Source organism: Accipiter gentilis, chromosome Z, assembly GCF_929443795.1.
Source record: "Accipiter gentilis chromosome Z, bAccGen1.1, whole genome shotgun sequence".
NCBI lineage: Eukaryota > Metazoa > Chordata > Aves > Accipitriformes > Accipitridae > Astur > Astur gentilis.
In genome coordinates, this window is record NC_064919.1 from 85,178,883 (window position 1) to 85,206,805 (window position 27,923).

The window sequence follows — 27,923 nt, forward strand, 5'->3', positions numbered from 1 at the left end:
GAATTATCTTTTGCAACATAGCAGACTCCTTTCGGTTGCTTTTGTTCACTTCAATCACCATAGTAAAGAAAAATCCCTTACTAAAGAAGGTAACCTTAGCAAAGCAGCAGCAGCAAAGCAATACTGAAGTCACTACTAGTCCCATACTCAGGCAGAATAAGGAGCAAGGGCTCTAGGTACTGGCTTCAGCACCATTCCTGTTATCATAAAGCTTAATGCACAGCAAGATGGCCAACCCACAGGGTCACATTGCTCTCTAAATAGCACTTTCATTACAGCACTTCATTATCAAAGCCCTTTGCACATAATTTTACAAAACACAGCAAAGACAAAGATCTCTTTTGCATATTAAATCAAGGAAACCATGTCATCTATATGTTCATTCTTAGTGCGCTGCATATTTCACAGCTAGCCAACACGAAGTGGTGCTCACTAACACACGGTATAACTCTAAGACCAAAAGCACAACAACACAAATATATAAAGTTTAAGCACAGGTCCTTCACCTACCCCTGGCTGGTATTTCCCAAGTGAGCTCTGACACCTTTGTCAAGGATATGGGTTGTTTTTAAAGTAATCAGACCTCTGGAGACTAGTGTAAAGTTAAAGAAATACACTCTCACATACCATCCAGGTCACCGCTGGTCAGTAGGGACTTTTGAAATGGTGACCATCGTGCTTCACTTCCTTTTCGATCATTTTATCTGTAGCATGAGCAACTTTCACAGCTCTCAGCATAGCACAGAGGCTTTTAAAAGAAGCTTTGTGCATTCATGCATTACAAAATCAAAATCCAAGTCCAGATTCGGATTTAAACCCTCTCCCTCCCCCCCAAAAAAACTATGCCCTATATAGAACTAGCACTTTAAACTCCAAATCCTTGATCAAAGGTCTTGTAATCTAAGTAAGACAAGACAAGGCACTGGACAACAGCCCAAGTGCTTCAGACTAAGAACTTATACGAGGAAACTCTGTTCATTTAACTATGCTAGCATAGCTGAAGCAGCAAACCTCACCCTCCTGTGTATCATACCAGTATGAAAAGGCATATACCAGCAGCCTACTACACCATGGTTCAGCAGCCAAAATAAACTCCAGCAATATGTGGCATCTTTTCTGCATCAGGATTTTGCCAATTTGACTGTATCAGGTGAAAAAAATGAGCTTGGCATAACTGACAGAGTTACATGGGTAACTTTTTAAAGAATCCAGCAGCCCTTTTACTATCCTAGTAACATTCTCAACATATAAAAACGTCACGTTAAGACATCTGACATCTTGAGATGCATAATTTTAAAATAAGCATCATAATCCAAGCCACAAAGTATCTTCACTGTATTTGAAAATCATTTTCTGCCAGTACTTATCACAGATACCTGAAAGTATTTAACTCGACCTGCACAAGTGAATCAACATTTAGATAATCTTACAAAGTCTTTAATAAAAATCAAACAGGAAATGCTTTTTTTTTGTCTTATGCTGTGATACTTGAACCAAAAAATCAACTCAGAAAATATAACTACACAATCTCCTTGCTATTCAGCCTGAGAAAAGCTTACAGAAGTGTGAAGGAGCATGTTTCTTCAACAAGGACTCCAATCTGAAGCTGAGATGGTCACTGTAGGAGGAAATACACACATGCATTAGCTAGAGGGAAAGCATTACAGACAATGAGAAAGAAAACATGATCAGCAGAGGAGACCAGAAATATAAGACACAAGAATGAGAAGAAGAGAGAAACTCTAAAACAATTGCACACCATGAACCACAGAGTTACCTGTTCCTGTGAATTGGAGTTTAACATTCTTTTCTACCTCAGCTGAAAAAATTCATAGCAATCTTGTTTATTCCTATTGCATCTATCTGCTATTTTTCACCAATACTTCATGACATTACAGAACAAAGACCTCAAGTTAAATACTTCCCCTTAAAACTATAATGCTAAAGAGTATTTTCAAAAACCCGAATATCAGAGAACAGTGCTTTCAATAAAATCTGGCAATGACCCAAGGTACTTGATTCAGAAACCTATGTAAAGTCATACAGTCTGTGCTAAAATTCTGCATCACTGATTCTCCTCAAAAGTTTGGTGCTTTTCTTCATAGTGAAATGATAACCATATTAATGTGCTCTGTTTATCCCTAAACCTATTGGAAAAGTGCTTCTTATCTGACTTGCTTTCCAGGGCAATGTACACCCTGGGACAGAGGAGTTTTGCTTCTCCTACACTGTTATGGACCCAACTCTGCTAGCAGGAAAGATGCTGGTATCGTAGATCCTATGGGATGCAATGCCTTGAGGAAATTTATATCAAACATTTATTGCATAATCTCAGGGTGTAATAAAACCTCCTACACCATACACAGGCATCAAGTTCCTGTCACACTTTTGTGTCAGAGGAAGAAGTATCCCTGTCAACAGCAGCTACAGGTCCCTGTATGAACCCGCAGGATCCCCTTGCTGTGCATGTGGAGGAAGTTGAAGATTTCTGAGGGCATAGCATGAAAACCAGGGCGAGGTTTCACATTGTCATAGTAGTGGTGAGTTATAAAAATCCCTGAGGGGTTCATGGGGAAGGCCCAAAAGCCAAAAAGGTGGACCTCTTCACAGAGCTCCAGGGCAGCAGTCACCAGGATCAGTCCAGTGCTAATCCGCTTGGCTCGCACCCCTTGGCCGAGCCAGTAGCGTGAGACATTGATGAGATACTGGGGATGAAAATAATAAACAGCTTGCTGAGATTCAAAATCATCCAGTACATATTTGACCCGGATTGAGACGTCCGTGTTCCGAGTGTTGTAGAAAGCTGGCAGCAGCACAGAAGCGTTCTCGTAGACCTGGAGCACGTCGTAGAAGGGTTTTCTCCATTTTTCCAGCCTATGAAATCTAAAGGGAAAAGGATGTGAGTGATGGTCAGACGAGCGCAGACTCAGTCTGGACCCAGAAGACAAGAAACTTCCAATGGGCTTTTACTGAAACATTTCTGATACAGAGATAATTGAAATGCCGTTTCAGTTAACAAGGGGAATATAGTTAGATTTGTAGCTAAAGCATCAGTATGAAATGTAGGGCAAAAATGCAGGGGATAAAAAAAATACATATTCTCCTTTCTTTTGGCAATACATTCATTAAACAGCAGACAAACTTTGTAGACATTTCTGATCATGTCTCACTTCTCATTTTATTATGAGAAGTATGCCATTTTTCCAAGGTATGGACAGCTGTATAGTGCACTATGAGGTGCAGAACTGTATAAAAAACTGGCAAATACCAAAGCAAAGCAAACGTCTAACTGTAACATTTAAAATGAATCCAAAATGCAAGCAAATTATTTTATGTTGCTTCAGAAAAGAAACATGTTCCCCCAGCAAGAAAGGAAAGCAGTAATTAGCCCCATGGTCTCAAACCTGTCAGCAAGGTGTCATTAAGGTATTAACAAACTTAAAATTAAAATCACCCGGTCAATCATGGCTACAAAGTTTAACTGCATTTTAAAAAAAAACATATGCCAATATGTGTTACTTTATTTAAGCATTTAGGGTAGGATCCAGTTGCTTCCACCCTGAATGTTTCTGAGACATTTGCCTGTGGCTTGCAAGCACAGCACAAGGCTTCCAGGGAAAGGATTGCTCTGCTGTTATAATTTTAGCTCATCAGCTTTCCACTTTCTATCACCAATGTGCAGGTCTAAGTATTTAACAAGTTTCTATAAGTTGTTACTAATTCCATATACTGAATAACTTCAATTCAGAATGAAATGTATGATTCATAGTGTCAGTTTAAAGTAATACCGGGAAAAAAATTCTCTGTAACTGTTAGAATTAAGTTAAAGGTAGATTTGGAAAAGCAAAAGAGATGAAAATACGAAAACTAGAAATTACCTCTCAGTAATTATACTGGGATTCACAGTCACAACATCCGTCTTTACCCCAACGTCTGTGAGGTATTTCTCAGATATAGGAGGCAAATTGCATCTATAAAGGAAAGAAATCAATAAGAATGTTAAAAAATGCCTTGCACTTTTTCAGGACTAGAAAGTAGAATCGATGTAAGCATTTCTTCCAAGGAACAAATCTAGAAACAGATTGAGAATTTAAAATTACATCAAAACATATTGATGCCCAAACTGTGCATTAAAGTAACAGGTTCTTAGAGGCTGTATGGACACCTCTTTTCTTCCCTGAGTCTCAGAGATTACCCCTTTTTGCAGATGTAGCCAATGCTCACTCATTTTGCTTCCTTAATGGCAGTTCAGCTATTTACTTTGGCAGTTTAGGACAAGAAATAGGATGAAACCCCAAGGACAATCAGCCTATAAAATCAAAGACTTCCTCAGGAACAGCTAAGCAGTATTAAATAATTAATAGATAAACTATCTACAACGTTGTCTTTAACATGCTTTGTTTTATACCCGAGAGAATTTAGGGGAAATGTTCCACAAGAGACAAATCAATCCAGTCGTAATTAATCCAAAACTATCTGCTTCTTTTCCATTTCCCTTTACAAGTGTCTGCCAGCATAGTGTAAGTGCAGCAATTCTGACTCTACAGATTCACCAGAGGATGTCAAAGCTATTAGGAACAAACTTGTGAAGATTTGCAAACTTTGACTTTGCTCAGCCTCCACTCACCTTGACCTAGATTCATCATCTCACAAAAATCAGAGCACCCCTCAAGAGATGCTGAAGATACTGAAACACACACAAGCTATCACACAAGCTTCACTTCCATAGGAAACCCAGCTAAAAAAAAGGCTTCGGCATGTGTTATCAGAGGCAACATAAGTGGTCTTTTACAGTCAGTTTAAGCTAGCATTAGATACTTGCTGACATTTTGAAAACTTTTTTAAGTGATCTACAAGCCCCAATAAAAGCCATCACTGTTAAGATTCCCACATCTCAAAAATCCTGCTGTGCCTAATTCCCAAACATCCCCATATTTCTGAAGGTCAGGGTTGAATAGGAGAAAACTGTGAAGGTATTTAGGGTAAGTGATACTCAGTGTTTTCACAATACTACAGTTCAGCTGTCAGCATAATTTCTCAGTCACAGGGACAAGGCAAGTGGGGGAGCAGAAGAATGCACAAAAATCCTTCAAAGTCCTTTTCAGATTTAGGAGGTTCACATCTACCTTCCAGAGAGTCCCTCTTTATCAGGGCAGAGAAATTTTTTTTAGCCATCTCATCCTTCTCACAGGGAATGTTATTTCCAAAACTTTTCTCTGCTAGGTCATGCAACGTCCTTCTGAAGTCCTCTAGTATCCTCAGTTCCACCTAGCACTGGGCACTGTGCTCATTAGATTGTATTTGAAAAAGATTTTCAAATACTCAGCTTCAATATTTTTGAACAGCAACTGCCCACCAGCCGTAAGAAAGACTGGATTTGTTGAAAGTGATAATTCCTTATAAAAATGATATAATCTGCATAAACTGTACTTTTGCCATGAGACTCCAAAAATTCCTTCCTGCAGAGAGTAGTCCCATCTCTAAATGCACCCAATGTTTCATCACAGATCTCTACTCTGGCCAGTAGGTGGAGGTAGACAATAACAACTAGCAAACGCAATTCCGGTGTGTGTATTTTGTATATTCTATTGTACTATAATTAATTGCTATCAGAATTTATTTCATAGAAAACCTTGGTTGTATCCTGTTGGCCACAGGCTTCCTGACAATAAAAGATTTTGCCAGGTGTCCCGAAGGTATCAATGAATGTTAAAAGTGCTCCATAGGCAGTTTTTGAAATATTTCAAAGAATTATTTCGCTGGTGACCCAGATGGTGATTCCTGACAGTTTGGTGAACTGGTGTTAGACTGGAAGGTGGATGTGATCAGATCTGACCTTAAACACAAGCTTTACTTTAAAATTGATGTCAGCAGACCTTAAGCTCTTAAACACTAGCATGTCTTTGTGCATAACGCTGGTCCCACATATTTTGGAGATGGTAAACCAGGGGTTTCTTCTGCACAAGTACTGATGTATTTATTCATATTTCAGTTCTACTTAAGCCTCTATTTAATTAATTACTGGTACCAAAAGCAACCCAATTTCTACATTCTGTAGTGATCTGATCTGATCTGCTCTGCTCTTTTTAATCAGTTTTCTTACAGTTCAAGGAAGAGTAACAGTGGTAAAAAGGGACCTCCACTGAAAGTTCTTATACATAAATGATGACATTTGCTGTCCACATTTCCACTTCCACTCAACAGCTTGTCATCTCCATGTGTAACATACTGCTCCTTTCAAACATACTAATAGCTGTGATCCAACATGATAGAAGGGAATCTACAATAATTATTTAATGTCTATGGGGTACACCAGGCTTTTAAGAAGCAAATTATGGGAAGCCTGGACTGTTTCACAGATTAAAACAATAGTTTGCTATAAAGTGGGAACAAGAGGCAGACACAAGGGTCTGAAAACAATGAATAGTGAAGGTAGGACCTGCAAAATTTTATTTCTCGTTTGATGCCAAATTAAATTAAGAATGCAATGAGCAAAAATCTGACCTAATTTTTGCTGGTATGAAATAAGAGAAATTCATTGATTTATGCACAGTTACTCTAACCTGACAGCAGCATATCCATGATCAGAAAATAGGCCAACAGAAGTAAAAAGATTTTTCTGTTCTACAGAACAGGTCATGAATCTGTGAGCTAGCTGTCATATGCCGTGACCCAGGCAAAGAGCTTAACAGGATTTAGAGAGGGATTAGTCATGCATATGAATAATAAAAAAATCTTTCCCATATATAGTAAGGATGATAAAAGTGCTGCTAAACTCTGTTATCCAGAGACACAAGTCGTGGGCTGTCCCCGTCTATGCAAAACCTGGATAACTCCACATATGGTGGGGAGCACAATATGAAGATACTCAAGCTTCAAAGTTATTCAGGCGTCTCTGCACACCCTGGAGTCTACAGTACTGATTACTGTAACTCCCATTATCCAGCACTTAAGCTCTGTACCTCTTCAGAAACACACCTCTGAGGCACAAGAGCTGCACAGCGTGGAGCTATTAACATCTGGCCAAGCTGCTTGTTATGGCATAGAGGTTGTACCTCTGGTTCAGAACTGCCCCAGAAAATCATGGCCACATTCATAGGACACTGCTTATGGGTTAATGTCCATGGAAAGATAAAACCGCAACCTGAGTGACAGGGGATGTCATTAAAGAAGACAATAAACTTTGTCAATAAGTCAGGTGGTTTTTTTGAAACATTGCTTTTTGTGCAAGAAGCAGGCTTGATATGGCCAGTTTGGCAAATCCCATGTTTTTACATGAGAGAGAATAGCTTTGAAATCTTTTATTTGTCATTAAAATTGGAAAAAAGAAAAATGGTGCTGTGGTGATTACCGAAACACAAAGTCTGCGCTGTCAATCTCCCGGCCACATCTGCTGTTCTTCAGAATTCCTCCGTTCCCAACCACTGCACATTTCTTAAACTGGGAGCGGTGGTACGGCATATCCTGCAACATCACAGCAAGGAAACAGTTAAATACCCCGAAACATGGAGGCAATAAGTCTCTTTTTCACTTTTTCCTTTTTTATGTGCAGCTGCATCTTGCTGCAGATGCACTAATCATAGGAAGTTGACAATGGTTCCGGCCCGCAATATTCCCATGGTGTACATAAATGGATGGGATTGTTTTCTGTGCAATTAGAGATAGTATGGGCAACTAACTCAGAGAGAAAAAAAGCAATAACCTGGTTTTGTCCAGACTTAATAATGGAAGAAGTCATTTTAGAAACTTGCTTTCCTTTCTGATTTCCACATGAAAGCACGAACCATAAAATCAGCAAACCCCAGGCATTGCCTTCTGAGCTGCCTGCAAACTGCTCATTCCTCAAGCTCTGATGTCCTGTTTTTGAGGAGTCCGCACACATAGCTCCAGAGCAGCTAGTAAAGCCCAAGAAGTTTCTCTAAGTCAGACAGCACGCTACAGATATTTATCAGAACCTAACCCGAATTTTAGTGCTTTAGTTACAACTAATTGTACTAATAGTATTAATGATTATTAATTAGCACTTGTACTACCAGCAGCGCCTAGAGCCTTTGGTCAGGCACCTTTTTGGACTTGTGTAGGACGCATCTTTCTGTAATCTTCAGGCAAAATTCTGCCTTCATATGCAGACGTGCAGCTGCTGCTGAAGCCAGAGAGAGTGAAAATCACATCTCCAAGAACAGAACTGGGCCGTTAGGGTGAGAGGGTTGTGACGCAGAACTGTGCCGCGCTACACCTTATGAATATGTAGAGAAGTGCTTATATAAGCATGAGAGTGCTCGTTTTGGTACATACATATTTTATCAATAATTTCATACCACAAACTACCGAGAGATGCAATAGTGGCATGACATTTCTAGGTGATTATTCCCAGGATCTTTCCATAGCATTCATAAGCCATGAGGTAAAAGAGCATGCAATTACACCTGTCTGAGAAAAGCAGCAGCTGTCTAACAGAGAAGCAATATAGAATTATAGATTTGTCTGTGCTTTATCCAGCGATTTCTTAACACAAAATGCCTTGGCAGCCCTGAAAGGGAGATCAGAAGCCAGATCTCCGCACTCAGCACAAGGCCCTTGCAGTCCATTTTGCTCCTGTGCTTTCAGCCCTTTATCTCCTACATTTGCCTTGCTGCAGCCCTGATCCTAGGCAGAGGGTGGCTTTGGCCACATAGGTGCTGCCCAGTGAATCCCAAAGGTATTTTGGCATGGGATAGAGCCTGCAAAGCATCCTCAAGGCATACCTGGATACATACAACAGCAGCTATAGGACACTCCTAGCAAAAGTGTAGATGTCTAGTCTTTTATGCATTCATCTGTGCAATCTGGCAGGGTTTTGAGGATAATACTCCTGGACTTAGATGTACCCATTCTTTGCACATCTCCAGATGCCAAAGTGCTTTGCTGGATCTGAGCCCTTCACCTGCTCTGCCCCAGTTCCCCATGTGCACATTTAGATAACAGCACTACCCTACCTCTTGGCAGTGCTCAGAAAGCAATTGGATTAAAAGTGGTTAGACCCTTAAGGACAACATTAAGGACACAAATCTATGTACTTCACTCGAATATTTTTCTGACTTTCTGAAAGGGATAAATTTCAGTTATTCCCTCCAAATATGCCATTTTAAATTCATGAGGTGTGCACCATGATAACTCAGTAGTCACATAAGCCCATTTCCGCACATCAGCCAATACCTGCAATGGGAATTGCCCACTGGTTACAACTTTGAATGACCCTCAGGTCAAGGATTATTTGCTGAAAAGGTTTTGAATAATCATTGTGATGAATATATTTTTAAATTGTGCAGCCTGTTCACAGATAAGCTGCAAACAGAAATAAGTATAAAAGTAATCATTGTGAATATGAATTATAAAATAATCTTGCCCCTAAAAAAACAGACCTACCCCAAATGTTGGATTTATTGTATGTGAGTATTGTACTCTTTAAAAGTTCTGATCAGTCAATGCCTCTTTTATTCAGCTTTCTTAAGTTATTTCATTAGCCACTTTGCTACTAGGTCAGTAATATTCTGCAGGAAAATATATGTGTGTATTGCATACTAGAGCAGATGACCACTAGAAAATAGGATAATCAGCTAAAATATCATATCAAAAATAAACATTTTCAAAGTATAAGTGATGAAGTTTGTAGAAATGTCAAACAGCCAACTGCTAAATGCTTGGCTATGGGATAGTATCTAATGAAGCAAGTAGAGTGAAGTTGATTCTGCAATGGGCAGAGGCATGAGGCACCTTTGGAAACATTTTGAAGATTTCTTGGTTGATATGGAAGATTCCACTAGTATCCACTTCATATTTCAGTTTAGTTCCCAAGGGAGTATTTTTCTGGGTGGTGAACAGAAAGGCAGGGGCATTGCAACACCTCGACAAAGTAGACCTGTAAATTGAAAAAGAGAGAAATAAGATCAAGGAGCTGATAGCATGCTTTAGGATTTGCAATTACTATTACTCCTAACAAGGCATTTTTCAGCAAAAATAAACTTTTTAGCTGTAGGAGGGGTAAAATGGTGGTTTGCTAGATTTTCCTGTAGAAAATTTCAGATTCAGCGAAATTTTGCTTGACTGAGGAACTTATGGTTAAAAAACAAATAACAAAAAAAACAACCAAACAAACAAACAAAACAAACAAAACCAAAAAAAAAACCACCAACCCCCCCCCCCCCAAAAAAAACCAAAAAACCCACCCCAAAAAAACAACCAACCAAACAAAAAAAACCCAGAAGAAGTGAGATACCTGTACCTGTCTCTTCTAAGGTGCAGGAAATACATGTGCAATTTCTGCCCTGCTTCAGACCCCAAAGCTGAGCTTTTGCCCCCAATATCCTGGGGAAACCATCCTGATGAATTAGTCCCTCTCTGGTTTAGAGGTCTTCCACTTTTTGTAAATTATTTACTCATCACTGGGCAGGAAATCCAGGGGATTCATCTGAGGATGTGGAACCTTGGCAGGGCAGGGACTTAAACACAGCAATACCTAAAGACACAACCCCACTTACCAGACTACTGTGGAGCACAGCACACCTTGATTACAAAAAAAAACTTTTAAAGGTCTTAGTTTTGCCTTTGACCTTGCATATGTGCATCAGGAAGATGATGTGGCCCCGAGAGATGGGTGCCAGGCAGACTGGTCACGGCTACAGCTCCAAAATCTCAGACAAATGGCCAAAATTTTCTTTGTCCTTGGGACAAAATGGCAGGTATTCCAAAGCAAACAAGAACAGTTTTGAAATGTCAAAAATGGGATTCACAGCATCAGAGAAAAATAATTCAGTTCTGATCCCCTTACCATAAGTTTCATAGGAAATTTAAATAGGAAAAGCAGCTTTCCAAATAGGGACCCATTTCTTAGCTCCCATCTTTCCCCAAATGCTTTTCTTCTTTTACTGGTGGAACTGAAAGCCCTTAATTCATCTTACTCTCACTCCAGAGACTGTTTGTTTCTCAGTCAATGAATCTTATACCTTTAATGAAAAATACATGTCATGGCAAATGCACAAACATGAAGACAAAGTCAAATGGCTCTCAAATAACCTAGATTAAATACCTTGCCTCTGGGGTATGTGCCCTCATTATGAGTTGGAAGAATAAGCCAGTCTTCTTCATGGGCTTTATTACAAGCACCAGAAAGCAAAGACAGAATTATGCAAACACTTCAATGATGTCCAATTACCATTATATACTTGACTCATGCAGAATGACACAATATGATGATCAGATGCAGCAATTGAGACTGAATAAGTCAATGAATAATTTCTAACAACAAAATCATTAAATAATTACAAGCAGGTAGTGGGATTGAATTGTGATATTTGAGATATGAAAAAACTCTTCATTAGTTCTGCATTAAGAAATTGAAAGAGCTGTTGTTCTTTAAATTAATGTCCAACTGGTTTTCCAGAGGTACGTTCCTTAATGTAAATGTCTGATATCTGAAGGAGGAAGACTGTCAAGGAAATTGTTTTCCTGTGTCTCCAGACACAAAAGCTAGTGTGATTTTTGTGCTTCCTCCCTCCCTGCTGCTTAAGTAGCTGTGATTTAACTTTTGCTGGATTATCCCCATCTCACCTGATGGCCCAGAACTGGCAAAGTTTGAAAGCCCACAGCTCAGTGTTATTGGACCACCACCTTTTAGCCTCCTACGAGTCTATTTCCAAACTCAGAGACTTTGGTCTGCTTTTAAGGGACTACAGTTTCCCCACACATTCGCACACTGAAGTCTCTGTCCCATAAGACAAAAATGAAACAGACTTTGAACTTTTTTTTCATGACTAGCATGATTATTGTTCCTGGAACCAGCTAACAAAGGTTAGGTTACACCTAGGTGCCAGGGGGAGTTTCTTAAGCAGTGATATATCAATCAAGCAGGTATAGTCAGCAACAAAAGTCTTTCATCTCTTCTCTCAATGCACTGTCTAGGATGGAGAGGGGTTCTTTGCTTAATGTGCTGGTGTTGGTGGCCTGAGAGAAAGTTATGGTGCTCCTGATGGTCTCTAGATAGTCTTTTCTCATTGCTTCCACCACTGGGCTGGCCTCCATACTTCAGTGTGCTCTTCTCCATGCTTCAGTGTGCTCCTTGCACTCTGGGCACAATCATTAGTTCTCTTACTCCAAGCAATCTTTAAGATAGTAGGCTCTCATCCTGAATGGCTCTGATAATTGCCCATCAAGTAATTTCCAGAAAAAGATATACTAAAAAAATCCTAAAAAACTTATGTGTGGAACTCACGTTGGAAAAAGTGCTATAAGCCTGGGACTAACAATTAGCTATTTTTAAAGATGTTAATGACTAACTCAGCACATGCATTCTCACATTCTCTCATTCACTCATTAACTCATGACAGCTATTTCCTGGAATCATGCAAAAGAATTTGGGAGAAAGTTGCAGGGCCATATTCTAAACAACAGCTCTGAATCATGCCAGTGACTTACAGATTTAAGCAGTCTATATTTCACTGACTCTGAAATAATGTGCTTTCTCTAGACCTACTCAAATATGGCCCTTGAATGTATCAATATACAACATTCAAATATTGTTTTGGCTTCATTCTAGTATTGCCTTCACAAGACCAATTTCAAAAGCTGTATCTCAAAAGGACCATGGAGGACCTTCAGCAAAGAGGAAGTCACATGAAGGAAGACAGAACACTACAGAAACAATCTGCAGAGGTCTCCACAGACCAGGAAAATTATCTAGCTAGTCAGGGAGCAATAGCTGAGAAGCCATTAAAAAAAAAGGAAGTCATAAACAAGGTCTGACAGTACCTAATACACCACAGAAAAAATCCAGTTTGAGTATTTTGTAGGCCAAATTTGCAGTGTCACCAATGATATTACCATTTTACACCACCAGAGAGTTAGGTTGATGTATTAGGTGCAGCCATTAAGTCTTGGCTCCATCCTCACTTCTGCCTGAATCATACCTGGAAGTCTTTCCCATATCAAATTCCCCACCTTTCCTGGGAAGACTGTTCCACATGCCAGAAGAGTGCTTTCACTCTTGCTGTTCACTTTTTAAAGGTAGAAAAAAGTCCATATTTATTCAAAGAGATGGTACTCCAGCAGTAACAGTGTTATAATGCTTACTCTTGCTATCCATATGAAGGTTTGATCTCTCTATGGAAGCTAAACTCAAACCGAAGTAAATCTTACTCAGTCTCATTAATGTGGACCATTCTTACTTGAATAAATTAGCTTCTGTGACATTCATCTCCCATTTGCACATCTGTAGGCTTTTCCATCTGTCAAACAATTCAGTTTGTTTTACCCTAAAAGATAAAAAGAAAGAAAACAAAAATTCATGTTACTACAAGGGCTTCATTTCCTAAAACAGCTGCAGCCAGAGTACCACGCAGCAAGCTTTTGATAGGGCAAACCAGTCAGTCTAGCCAGTGCAAAATTTATCATTCTTATTTCTTTTTCTGCTCAGACATAGGAACGCTAAACCATGTATACGCAGGTACTGGTCGAGCTCTTCAGATGTTTGGGACTGATTTCTATTCCCTGATAGGCATTCTCCATTTCTTCAGGATAAAAAATGCAATATTGAGCAAGAAGCATCTACTGTACCAAAGTCTGTCCACAGTCTGCTGGGAAGCTAAGGAGCATCTGGCAACTACAGCAGCTTTGAGGGGGGATAATTTGCAGCTAGCAGAAGGGCCGAGCAGAAGGGGTATTGGAAACGGGGATACTTTAGATAATTTGGCCAACCACCATTATATTTTGGTGAGGTTATCTTAATCTGTGAGATCCTACAGAACAGTACTGTTGGTAAATCCATTGTATAAATTGCAACAGCACATATGTAGGGATAAGCATCTGTGACAGTAAGATGACATGAAAAGTTCTTTACAAAAGTATCTCTCCCTCCCCCTCTGTTAATAAATATACTTTTAGTTATATCAAAAAAATGACACTCTTATTTCTACTAGGCTGATACAGGATGACACATTTTTGGTGATATCATCAACTCCAACCACTTCTACTTTAGAGTTCATACATATTCTTCTGTATTTGGACAACAGAAATAATGAAGGCTTTGCAAATATCTAGAGCTAGGGAGCAATGTCATAATCTGGCTAGGAAATTTTGAAGTCTGTGATTTCTTCAAGACTGATAGGTCTTAATGAGTTCTCTTCCAGCTTGAGGGCTTTGAATGTTTGAATAAAGCAAAGACTTTTAAGATAATTATATATTTAAAGTGAGTAGAACTTAGGATTTCCCAGGCTGTGGAAGTTACAGGAAGGAATTAGGTCATATTGTACTTTTTGTAGCCCACCAGAGCACATTAACTTGGAAATCTTCCACTACCGTAAGGGCTGACTTAGAAAATGTAGCATGTTAGAAGCAAGCACTTCAGAAGAACCCAGCCTAGTGAAAGAGCTTAATGACAAATGGCATCTATCACAAAAGTAAGGCTAATTCTATCCAGCTGAGCAGGAGTCCACTACCTTCTGTGTGCCATTGGATAAGATGAAGAGGAATGAGTAATTCTCTGTACCATCTGATAAGTATGCAGAAAAGCAATTCAAAGCTCCCCATCTTCAGCAGAACATTGGCAGAAGTGTGACATTCTCACCCCTTCTATTTATTTTTAAGCACTGCGCGTTAGCAAGCAGTGCAAAGTTGTTGCTCGTGTATCTATCCAGCACCAAATACAGAAGACAAGGACATAACCTACATTTTTCTGTGCATAAAGTCAGTGAGGGAGACATGCTCAAAATCATGCAGACCTGGAGCAACAAATTGTATTTTCTGTAGCCTTGATTGCTTAAGGCTATGAACTTGTATAGCTGCACTTCCAACTGAAATTCTCAGTGCACTTTACAGACCTTAATAAGCCTTGTGGATTGTCAGTAAGATTACTAAACCACTGTTTAGATATGGTAAGGGATTAGGCATAATCTAAGCACCTAAATTCAGTGCAATGCTGAAGATGCAAAAGGGCAACACAAAAATACCCTGCTATGCTCTGTCCAATGAGCTCCATTGGCAACCTCACTTTTTTGCCCAATTCCATCGCTCAGGCTTCCTGGATACATCTCATTCAACTCATTAGTTTCCTGATGTGTATATATAGGACCACAAAAGACAAAGTATAAATATTTTATTGTTTCTCAGAATCACATTTTCCTACTTTTTACTGAGTGTTAACTCACTGGTGATTGAGGAGGTCAAAAGTACAAACGGGCTCAGAAAAGACCTAAACAAATTAATAGAAAGGTTTATTGTCCACTCTGATTACTATAGCCTATTCACCATCTACCACTCAGCAAGTCCCCATGCCAGTATTTGTTAACAGCAAGGGCTAACCTTTTTGCTTCGTTTTTTAGCCTTCACTACTGGCCACTGTCAATGGTAGAGCCTTAAGTGTCCTAGAGAGTCCTTAAGTGTCCTAGATGGACACTTGCTAACAGTCAGTCTGGCTGTTCTTACTCTTCAATTACCCAGAATATAAAGTTACAAATAATATTACAAACACTGTATTTAATTCCAAACAGTGATACTGAGCCTGACCAAAATGCTTCAATGTATGTGAAAAGCCTCCATTTTTTTCAAATGGACCTCAGATCAAATTCAAATGTCACTACTTGCATGTATAAGGGAACCCTAGGAATCCCTGGTAAGATCCCTATTGATGGGATCTCTTGAGCCTTGCATCTTTTAGTAATGCCATTGTAAGTTACTATTTTCATCCTGCCTGAAAAGTAACCTTTTTAACAAGCATTCATTCATTCATACTTACATAGACAAAACCTTCACCTCAATGATGTCCTGCCGTAATTCCAGGCATTTGGTAGAGTTGTACTCCAAAGGCCCTTCATAAAACTCAAAATACCTTAAGAAGAACAAGAAAAAAGATTATAAATAAGGCTTAGACTAGAATACTTGTCTTACACATCAACAGAAATTTGCTTAAAGGTGTCATTTATGATTTCTGCCTAACTTGAGACTACACTGTCTGGCCCATAGGCAGGTTATTACTTCACAGGAAAACACAGATGTTGTTGCTGACTGTAGAACAGCCACCCATGCCCAGTTTGTCCATCCCTACAAGAGTTCATCTATCTTGTAGGCACCAACAAGGACCAGCTGCCTTCTCCAGCAGTCAGCACATGGCAGCTGCCACTGAATGTCAGGGGAAAAGCAATGATCACTTAAGAAACACTGCTCCCATCCTTTGAGTGTCTGAATGTGCTGAGAGTTTAAAAAACAGTACCTTAAATTTTGCTCTCAGGTAGAATGCAAAGTGCTGGGGGTTGCATCTTGTCTGTGGAGACTGTTGCATAGCCCTACACAATTGAGCTTTTAATTGGGATTTACTCTTTTGCTGTATTTGGAGGGCAAGGGAAGTTGGGATTTTCTTCTCAAAAAATTTGAGGTGGTTTTGAGAATGAAAGGATTTGGATGCTCAGACACAGCACAAATGACAGTGCTATTCTTAATTAAAATAAAGACATAAATATTTACTTTTTTGGTTACATTCCTCCATCTTAGCCATCAGACTGGAGTGAAGGGGAAAAAAACACAATGGTAGCTACTCATGTTTAGGGGCCAGAGAAAGCCCAGGCTGTCCAGTGAATTCAATGAGACTGCATTGAAATGACAAAAAAGATTTAGGGTTTAAACTAAACTCTGTACCAGTTTCACCACTTATCATTAGAAGTCTGTATTAAAGCCTAATACCTAAGAACTGTGCATACCCATAGTGCAGTTATTAATATAATGAAGAAATACAAGGTGATGACCTGGAGGAAAAGGTATTATGACCAAGGCTAGAGCAAGATATTTTGATGGATCCTTTAAAATCTCAGAATTCATGAGGCTATAACTCCAAACTATCTTTTGAATTTTCAATATGAAAGAAAAATACAAGATTCCTGGAAGAGCTTTATTTAAACCATCATTGGAAAGATAATATTTTGGGTTAGTGTCATTTTAAAATAACATCAAAATTCATGTTGGACCTGAATGTCTGTTCGGTTCTAAATATATAATCCTTAAGTAGGAAAGCCTTGTTAGTTTCCTTAGGAGTTCATGTTTATAATTAATATCGGAATTTAGGGGGATCCAAAGTTTGATCTGTTCTGGAGAAGTGCTAAGGGCTCACACCTCCCAGGAGAACTGTAGGAAGGGAGAGTGTCCAGAAAATAACAACTCCAGGTATCTTCAACGGGGCTTCCAAAGGCCAGAAGCACCTAAAAACAAACAGCTTCTGAATTTTGCCTTGTAAGTACATCCAGAAATCAGTCTGATCAAGCAGGGAAGAGACAAACCTATAGGAGGGAGAAAAGGAATATAGCATGCGAGTGGAAAAAGCTCAAGAGCTTCCCAAAGCAATCTGCTACCAACTGGGAACATTTCTATCCTGTCAAATGCTGCTTTAGGATATGTCTCCTTCACCTCTCCTTGAGGTTTTCACCACCTTAGCTTTGCCAAACCCCAAACCGATCATTTCTGTGATCCAGTGAGAAGCAGAAACCTTGAGACTGAAAGGAGGAAGCCGATGCCTAGAAGGTGGCAGAACATCATAAAACCCCAATAAAGAAGTAAAATGATTACTGTCAGAAAAAAACCCAATAGCTTAGCAATCTTTAAAAAGTGTGACTATTAGGAAATGTGTTTAGATAGTTTTCAAGGCAACAAATATATTTTTATGAGTTTTATAGAGGAAATTATGTATTTAAAGCACTCCATAATCAGTGACAAATCTGGGAAAAGACTTCCTCAGCTTCCAGAAGGGAGATATAGTTCATGTAACATGAACCTTCATCTGGTGTCTCACCAAAAGGCTTGGGCTCTCCTTCCAACTCAATTGCTCACCTGGACATTCAGCCTTTTTAGTAAAGAGTAGCTGAAACCCATTGCAGTGGCACAAGTCCTGCGTGCTTGTCTTGCTGCGCTGCAGCTGAGCAACCTGTCTATTTTGAAAGCTGTTCCCACTGAAACTGGATTAAGAGCTCACCTAGTTGCACCAGAATTAAGCCCTGTGTGGATGTCTTCCCGATAAAATTCCAAAACTAAACGGAAATTTCTCTCTGTGGAGCCAACACCATAGCACTTCTTGCTGGTCACAGAATTTTACTGTATTTTGTGGTATCCATTCTTTTGTTCTTTGAGTCAGAGAAGTCTGGGACCCTGAATGTGCATGTTTTACACACTAGCCAGAGGCAGGTATACATCCCCACGCAACACTCAGCACATTACACACCACTCCTATCTCTCTGGTCATAAGGGGGATAGCAATGGCTATCAGTCTTATCCTCACCTTTCATCTAACACTGGATTTCAGTACATTGTATGGGCCTCAGAACAGATAAGAATGGCAAAAATCTAGATTAACATGTATTTTTATCTTTCCTGCACACTTCTGGCTCTGCTGCTAAGTTAAAGAACTGCAGCTCAGATGTCAAACAGCACAGGCTATCATGGGGGAACGCCGCAGCAGGGGAAAGCTGGCTTCAGCCTGTGGCAGTGGAGACAAAGATGTCATTTTATGAAACAGAGATGAAATTTCCTGAGTCCCAGAGATTCCCTTTGATCATTGCCAGTTTACCCAGTCCACAAACCAAAAATAGAAATGAAGAAGGGATGTGTTACCAAAGATCCAGAAGGGTAAGGAGGAAAGGATTAGGTAAAAAATATACCACTTCTGGATCTGGAAGGAAATGCATGAGGCACCATTGCGTTTGTAGCAGAGTTATTCCATTAGCCTACAGCTTCAAAAAGCACAGGACTGTCCTGCAAGTCACTAACTCTCACAATAGCTCCAGCTTTTCCAGCAGAGTCGCTGGGAGTAGTGAATTCACCATTTGGCACCTTGTGGAAGTGCAGAGGGAGGATCCATGAAACAAGCTGGATGACACGCTGCCGATGGGACACCTACATGCCTCCCACAGCAAAGGCAGGGGACACTGACAGTGGTGTCACTTCTGCACCAACTGGAGGAGAAGATGCTACTGGCCATGGGATGAGCTCAACTGAAACTAACTCATCCTGCCTGAGCTGCTGAATAATCATCATCTGGGCCGTCATTCATAAGCCCTGAACCGCATCTGAAGCACCCAGACAGACGCTAAACCTCCTTAGTGTTAATGCTACTGATGCTGTAGCACTTAGGTTGCAAGCGTTAATGACAATACAACAGCATTAAGGAATCTGTGAAAAGGTATCTAGTCAATAAACAAAAAAAAATATTTTTTCTTCTCTTTCTCCCAGGAGTGTTCATGCTATTTATTTGCTTCACAGCAATTCCCCTTCTGCAACAGACACTGGGGCAAATTAGCAGAGGCAGCTCCCTGGAGCACCGGCCGACCTCTTCCCGCAGAAGTGTTTCATGCTGTACTTTCCCAGAATACAGCTTTTGCACAACACTGGGCTCTAGCACAAAGAATATGGGTTCCCTCAACCCCCACGGATGTCCTTTAAACCCAGCTCCTCCGCTTAGCAGGGTCTGGTCCTGCTGGGAGTGTTTGGAGACCAGCTCCCCCCGCACTCTCCCAGAGGAAGCATCAGTCTCACCCACTCCCTGGGCTCCGAGTGATACTTCTGCCTATTAACTCCCACTCTAAACCATGTAGTTCCCTGTGAACGAAGATACATTTGCCTGTCAGAAAGCTTAATTAGCACAAATGAAAACCGTCCTCCCCATCATCTTCCTCAGTCTGATATCCAGCTAAGAAGCAAGGGTGTAGTGCAATTTATTTTGATTTATGCTCTTGATTAGTGACAAGTGACACGCCTGACTACGCTACTCTTTTTGCTACAGAAAAGGGCTGTGTTTCAGCTTTACAAGAATGACAGTCATGTTTTATATCCACAAAACAGAGTTGATATGTCATTGCCAGAATGTCCTCTCCCTGCATTGCCTTTGCTTCACCTGCTGAAATCTAAATAACTTTTATCCCTCAAAAGTCACAAGTTTACCGGAAAACCAACACAAGAATTCATGATTCTTTACAATAGGGAACACAACTACAATCGAATCACAACAAACACCACAGTTGCATGCAGGATTGCATTTTCTCAGGGTATCGGGCACTACACACAACTCACTGCTTTATGTCCGTTCAGGTCAATTGTAGCTTCCAAATCTACAACATTTTTCCAGGATCAAATCCTGTATCTAAACACCACACAAGCTGCAAGTGCTCAGAGAGGACTCTTTTTTTACAGCACTCAGTACTGAATGCCCAGAAATGAGATGCTATTCACTCTGTAATTTTCCATTTTTTACTAACTGAGACTTTCTTCTTTTCTAACTTTCATGTCTCCCATTGCAACCCCACTTCCAGCTGAATAGCTTACTGAGCTCGATAGTGAGAGGCAGATTTGGTTTCCCAGTCCACCAGCTAACTCTTAGGTCTTTGATCATCAGCAGTTGGGTGCTTTGATCAAAAGTAAGCTTTTCTTGATCATGCTACATGAATTAAAAAGGCTAAGACTTCAATCCTGTCTTCAAGCAGCACTTGGATTGAGACACTGATGTGTCTGATATATCGAACAAAGGTTTTAAAATATAATTGAGTGTAATTGTCAGGCATCTTTTAAACAAGAACATTTTCCCCTGCACAAGCCGCCTTCCGCTTTTGCTCGTTCCTGCAGTGCCAGTTCTGCACTGTTTGCAGTGAGCCTGCAGCACTTATGCTGCAAGAAAGCTGAGTATCGCAGGAAGGATTCCACCTACCCTCCAGGAAAAACAAAGATCTTTCCAAAAATATACATTATCCAGTGACTAAGAAATGAGAATAAATGAACCAAGCCCTGCAGACTTCTACTAAACACTTGTTAAGAAAACTGTCCAATTAGCAGTGCCTGCACTCATAAGTATGGGGAGATCCATGGCCAACCTTGGGTCTAGATTCAACTTCCCTACTCGGAAACCTTGCAAGTGTGCCAGGGCACGCTCCCCAAAGCACACAGGGACTCACTTTCATCTGGCCAGGCCAGCATGGGATCTTCAGACCCTTGTAGCAAAAATACTGCTGAGGTGGAGAATATCATGGCTATAGGGGCTCTGGAAAACTCATCCAGAGCAGAGCAAACTAGGTGTTGACTTCATCAAAGAGCCCACTGTGAGTGAGCAACCAAATCCAGCTAGCCTTTGCCTCTATTAATATTTCTATGTGACAATATCAAAAACTACAAGATGTGGTCAAAAGGTTTAAGGGCCTGACATCAATACAGAGATTTTTTTCCCTCGAAGAGTGCATCCTACCACTTCTCACGGAGTATTCTCCTAAGATTACTTTGACCTCATTTGGAAGGCACAATCCCTATTTGGCAGATAAAGAAGCTGATGTAGAGGCTGATTGACGGGTAAGTCAGGGGCAGGCAGGAAATGGGACCTTGGGATCTGCTCTCATAGACACTGCCTAGACTAGACAATTGCCACCAAGAACAAAAGCAGCCACTGAAGTTAATGGAAATCACAATGACCTTTCACACTACACCTTGCAAAAGAAAACACCTGTGGATGTACTGACGTTAAACGAGATCCCCCTGCTTTGAGAATTGGCAAGTGAAGAGGAAATGTTTGATGCCCTCAGGTTAATGTACACTCCACTAGGACTGGGGCACAAAAATTCATGTTGCTGCATGTGTTGTTCCTGCTGTTTGAGAGCCTGTATTGTCTTGTCCACACCAGGATAGTGCTTGAAAGACTGAAGTGAGACAGAAGGTGCTGTGGGCACAAAGGAAGAGGCTGGAAAAGCAAGACTTCTGTACAGGTTGGTGAAACTATTTGATTACTTCCTCCTTGGGGACAACAAATATAAAAAAGTTGGTTCACATTCCTCCTGGCTGCCACCTGCTGATGCCAATGTCACCGGCATTAATTGGTTTAAATCTTTTACCACCTTCATCTCTAACGTTACTGTATGTTGTAGGTGTCTAACTGATGATGAATTTTCAGTATGTGGCTGTAGCTAGGAACAAAATGTGTCATTATAAACAGTGATATTTTTCATTATAAAAAAAAAATGAAAATATAAGCAAGAGAAAATAGTCATACATCTTTGTATACATTATATGGTAAAAGCTCTTCTGAATTACTGCATCAAGTTCTGATATTTCTAGGCTGTGCTTGCAGCCCAGAAAGCCAACTGTATCCTGAGCTGCATCAAAAGAAGCGTGACCAGCAGGTCGAGGGAGGGGATTCTCCCCCTCTACTCCGCTCTGGTGAGACCCCACCTGCAGTACTGGGGTCCAGTTCTGGGGTCCTCCACATAAGAAAGACATGGACCTGTTGGAGCAAGTCCAGAGGGGGGCCACGAAGATGATCAGAGGGATGGAGCACCTCTCCTATGAGGACAGGCTGAGGGAGTTGGGGTTGTTCAGCCAGAGAACAGAAGGCTCTGGGGAGACCTTATAGCAGTCGTCCAGTACCTAAAGGGGGCTTGGAAGAAAGCTGGAGAGAGATTTTTTACAAGGGCATTAGTGATAGGACAAGGGGTAATGGCTTTAAACTGAAAGAGGGTAGATTTAGATTAGATATAAGAAAGAAATTCTTCACTATGAGGGTGGTGAGGCACTGAAACAGGTTTCCCAGAGAGGTTGTGGCTGCCCCATCCCTGGCAGTGTTCAAGGCCAGGCTGGATGGGGGCTTGGAGCAACCTGGTCTAGTGGAAGGTGTCCCTGCCCATGGCAGGGGGGTTGGAACTAGATGATCTTTAAGGTCCCTTCCAACCCAAACCACTCTATGATTCTATTTCAACTTTGAGGGTTTGAGACATTGTCAAGAGTTACAAAAGGACCTGCAGAAATAATTTGGGTTCCAAAAAGTATGAGAGACGTATGAAGCTTAATCCAAACACGGTTACTGAGTAGGGAGACACTACAAGAGGATGCAATTCCTAGTAACAGAAAGCTTTTCAATACAGCATAGCAAGGAAGGAAAAATAGTATCTGATGCCTGGAAGCTGAAGATAGAAATGGCATCTTTAGTTCGAGGCTGGTTTTCTTTCTAGAAGAACCAGAGTAATCAAACAATAGTCAGGAGACGGAATTCTTGTACAGGTACTCATGCTTCCCAGAAGATTCATGTAGCTGAGGTTAAAAGCTATTAACTCATTAAGCTCCTGATCTTCCACCTAGGATATTTTGAAATGTTTAGCTAGATTTGTCTCCTTACAGTGTCACAAGTTTTTCTGGTTTTTGGTAATAGATGGCCTCAGAAATGTCCATCCACCAAGACAAGGGCAGTTTCCCAAGATATCCTGCCTATCTTCCAAATTAAAGACTTTTACTTTAAAAAAACCCAAAAGTGCTTCCACAAACCAGCCCTAAATCCATAAGTTTGATCTTCCACAGAAGAGAAGTGGGTTTTATATTTCTGTCCTTTAAAAGCAGTTCACTGATAGCTCTACGTACCTCCCAAGTAACCTTAGGAAAGTGCATGCATCCATGTGTCATATCTCAGAGATGTCCCTTTTCTGGATTCCTTCTTTGATCTGGTCCTGTGACTTCACAGATACTTTACACATCTGTACAGTTAAGATGATAGCTGTGATACCCTGAGGATATGATTTTCATCACAACTATGAAAGCTCCTGGCAAATTGGCACTGGCTGCTCACTGCCATTCTGATTTTAATCTCCTGTCTTCATGTCTCAGCACACAGATCATTTGGGACTGCTTGGCTCTGCTGCCCGGTACCACATTAGCAGTGTGAATTGACCAAACATCCACTCACGCCAATGCCATATTGTTCCCTTCTCATCTGTCCACTTCTTTGGGACCCAAGTCTCTCCAAAATTTCAGTCTAATATACTAGCCGATACAGCTCTACAGCAACAGCTGTGGGTGTAACAGCAGGAGCTAAAGCAGAGACAGCCCCACAATGAGTCACCCCCAGAATGATTTATTGGAGAGTATATTGAATTGTAGTTTTGGGAAGACCTTGTTGTTTCTTTTCTTTCACAATCACTGTATCAAAACAGCATCGGCTCCTGATAATGGGGGTATGCTGCAGGGAGTCCTATTTTACCAATGCCGAGCTTTCAGAACCCTTCCAATTTTTAATAGACTGCTGTTTGGCTGTTTTAATCAAGCCCATTCCCATCACTGTAATTGAAATAAGCTGCTGATGTTGTTATCCATATGACCACCTGGGAGGCATAACAAACCACATGACAATACTTGTACGTCAATAACATCTCAAAACCCACATTTTAGTTTATTGTTGAAAGCAATGGCTTTTTTTTTTTTTTTTTTTTTTGTGTGGTTCTTAAGATTTTAGTACCGTTGTATGAGGAGTTCAGCACTATGACTTAAGGAACATCCTCAGCTACTGTCCTGGCCAATGAGTTCTGATGGCTCAAACCCTTAAATTCCTTCCTCTAGAATGTGTATTTGATGAATCCAATTGATTACACTTTCTATTTTGTAGCCACTGGGGACAAAGCTTCAGATTTGTCATACTGGAGAACTCAGCGTTCAAACTGACAGGCCCAAAAGCATAACGCTCATGTCTCCTCTCGCCCGTCAAAGGCTTCTGTGGTCTCATCACCTCAGTCCTACACTGAAACTTATCTTCAGCTCAGATAAGACTGAAGGTGGCCGAGAACACCGTAACCCAACCAATTTGGCAGAAAGATCTTCATATCATTAAGGCAGTTTCTTGGCAACAAAAAATGCTTTAAGCGTGAAGACTCACAATCCCAGTAAGTTGTAAAACACATTAAAAGGAGAACAGAAGAATCAGGGCTCTAGGAAGTAGTTGCATATATTACTTCTCACAACCAGCATCAGACAGAATCCTTTACCTGATTCCCCTCAAGGATGCTGTAAGATTTATAATACTGAGCACAAGATAAAAAGCAAAAGGTAGAATCTGAGCAATGGCTCATACATAAGAACCAAAAATAAGCCAGTATTCAACAATTGGTTGACATTGCACCTGAGTGGGTGTTTCAAAGAGCCTGCAGCCCACCTAGTCCTCATTTGTCTGAAAGAACACCTCCCTGTGGCTTTGGGGAGGTATCAGTTTCACTTTTACTCCTTGAAAGTATTCACAACTTCTTCACTACCTAGAAGTCCTGCAGCAATGCAATATGCATCGAAATGAAGTCGGGCATCTACCCACAGCAACATTAGATGCTGCAAACATGATCCACACTCTCAGTTGCACCACACACTGAGTCGAGCTCATGATACCAGCTTTTAACTCCATGGACTGGTTCTACACAATCTGAAGAACCGTCTTATGCACTGGGATGAAAAGCCTTGGTTAGCTTGGTTACTCCAGCACAGCAGAGCTGTCTGCAATCAGAGGAGGGCTCATTTTCCAAAACTGTGTAATGAACTCCCCTGGACAGTAAAAAACATCCCAATTACAAGCCACACTTTAACTTCATGCATTAGTTATGGTCTGAAACAGTTTCTACTGGAATCAGATAACATGACACTCTTTGTTTCTGTCCTACTTGATCATTTTCATGCAATGTTTAATCTTCACTGTTCATTGGTTTTGATATGGCCACTATTCTTGTGAAGTCTGGCTGTCTTGCAGTTCTAATGCACTTATTGTCTCAGTGTGCCTTTGCTCTGGAAGTCCTTCATTTTTGTCTAGCAAATCACTCCTACAGAATAAGTTGTCAATGTCTCTACACCATGTATTAAGTTACATAATTAAAAGATAAAGAATAGTTATAGAATATACATGTGTTGATACCACATATGTAAAATAAACATGTGTCTATATATATAAAAATATGTAAATTATATAAGCTAATGAAAAGCATATTAATATCTATTTCAGTTAATATCTTTAAACACCAAACCTTTTACAAGGAGGTGACAACACACAATAAACTGCAGAGCCATGCAATGAAAGGTAATTACTTGTGCATATGCTGACATATAATTTGTTTTGTGCACTTTAGACATCTCTCTGGAGACCTGTAAATATATACAAGTAAAACCAGGTTGGTAAAATGTAGTCTGCAAGTTTTCTATTTGGTGGAAAAAAGTATTCATTTGAGGAAGGCTTGTTTTCAGTTTATATCAACAGCCTGAAGTTGGGTGTCAGATTAAGACTCTCAGGAGATGTCTAGTGATAACACAGTAAGAAAGGTGATCAAAGGTAAATAGTAAACAATTTATGACATAGCTCTGCAGTTATTCACCGCACAATCTCACCTCCAGTCTCACTTCCACATTTATACAGTTCTTTTTTATTTTGCCATGTTCTCAGCTTTCAAACAGTAGACAAATAGATAAATAATATCTATAACACACTTATGTGCAGTATATGTTGCAGCTAGACTTGTCCCTAACTCAAAATCCCCATCTTTCAGCTCCACAGTCATTAACATGATGCAGACTTAGAAATTTGCGTCTTTTGTTGATATTATAACCTTTGAAATTTATACCTAACTTGTGCGGTTTGAGCCTGTTTGTATAAAAATACTTGCATCCTGAACCTCTTCATCTTTGAAGAGGTTAAACAGATTGAGAATAGTACTGTTGTTCAGTGCCTTACAGCTAGTATGTATTTTGCAGTCAAGGGTTTTGGTCCCCATCCTGCAATCAATGATGGTTCAGTTGTCTCTGTCAAGGGTGCCTAGAGGGGGAAGTCTATATTTATTAATTTTCTCATGTCTTCAAGAAGATATCTGTCTTTGTGCCACATTCAGTTCTTTTATATGCCAATTGCCTAAACTGAAGACTGCATATACAGATTATAGATGCACACACAAATAAGGCAACAACAGTAGATATAGATAGATACACACACACACACACACACACACACATACATACATAGAATGAACCATTTTTCCCTTGGTCTGAATGAAAAACTGCAGCTTCAGTTGCTTTTTTTTATAAAGAGCCTTAACTAGTTAAACCAGTCCAGTGGCGGGTAGCACTCATACAGGATCACATTACAGCAAAGAGCCTTAACAGGAATTGCAGCATTGCTGCGGTTCAGTGAGACTGGATGATTTTGGGCAGGTCAGACTCTGTATTTCTCCTTGCCTTTGAAATGCTATCAGCTCCACAGCTGTAGCGGTGTACGGTTACCAAAGTGATGATATTTTAAATAAAATACATAATTTATCCAGAGAGAGTATTAAATGTAAGCTTCTTTTAATTCATTTTATTTTTTCTTTAACTTACAGTCTTTCTAAGATTTCCCTGCTACTTATTGAATTTGATACTACACATGACTCAGGATTTTTAACCTCTACAACTGAGGTTCTGGGAAGATACCCCAAATATTCACCCTATGCCTGTACCTGGATTTACACAGATGGCCTGTGATAGCTATGAAGCTCCTTAGGCACAACTGCAGCCAGCTTCCTGACTATGCACATGGCTCTTTATGACCCTTCAGATGTGTGTCAGTCAAAAGGATCCTACTACAAATTCCTAAGTGTAAAAAGTGCAACAGCACATCAGTGCTTCTCATATTTTCAAAATAATGTAAATAAAGGAAATACTCTGGTCTTATCTTGATAGAACACTTTTCCCCTACTGGGCCCTGCAAAGATTTCAAGTTAAACTATGTTTTCTTAGAATATATATTCTATTATAAAGAAAGCCTTGGGCTAGATTCTCCAGTGTGCTCTGCGTGCATCAATACTGTCATGTTGGGACATTCTCCACCCAAGTCTCTCTCTCCCACACTGCCACATATTGACACATAGCATTGGTGGGGAAATGGAAATAGGAGAGGCCAGGACACAGAAGTCACCCTCTTGCATACTGCATAGATGCTTATGGTATATTCCAAAATGGTCCCGAGACCTTGAAGGGGGAAAACAGCACAGCACTTGGGCATCCCTGGCATATTCTGTGCCATGGGGAGCAGTACCAAGCAGCCAAAGGAAACTGCAAATCTCATTTTTCATACAGCCTGTGCTCACATTTGTGTTTCATACAAAGAGAGAGAGATCTTTGTA

General features: G+C 40.3%; 1 protein-coding gene across 4 annotated transcripts in view; it reads right to left on the reverse strand.

Moving 5' to 3' along the window:
• Window positions 1–1,316: 1,316 nt before the first annotated feature.
• The window catches only part of ST8SIA5 (ST8 alpha-N-acetyl-neuraminide alpha-2,8-sialyltransferase 5), a 74,925-nt gene continuing 48,318 nt past the window's right edge, over window positions 1,317–27,923 (reverse strand). For all 4 annotated transcript variants that reach the window (XM_049796094.1, XM_049796096.1, XM_049796095.1 and 1 more), the window contains 6 exons: window positions 15,764–15,856; window positions 13,200–13,286; window positions 9,754–9,898; window positions 7,352–7,464; window positions 3,879–3,971; window positions 1,317–2,883 (listed from right to left, as the gene is read on the reverse strand). In XM_049796094.1, coding sequence (XP_049652051.1) covers window positions 2,415–2,883; window positions 3,879–3,971; window positions 7,352–7,464; window positions 9,754–9,898; window positions 13,200–13,286; window positions 15,764–15,856 — 1,000 coding nt within the window. In that variant the 3' untranslated portion in view covers window positions 1,317–2,414. The remainder of the gene's footprint in view (window positions 2,884–3,878; window positions 3,972–7,351; window positions 7,465–9,753; window positions 9,899–13,199; window positions 13,287–15,763; window positions 15,857–27,923) is intronic.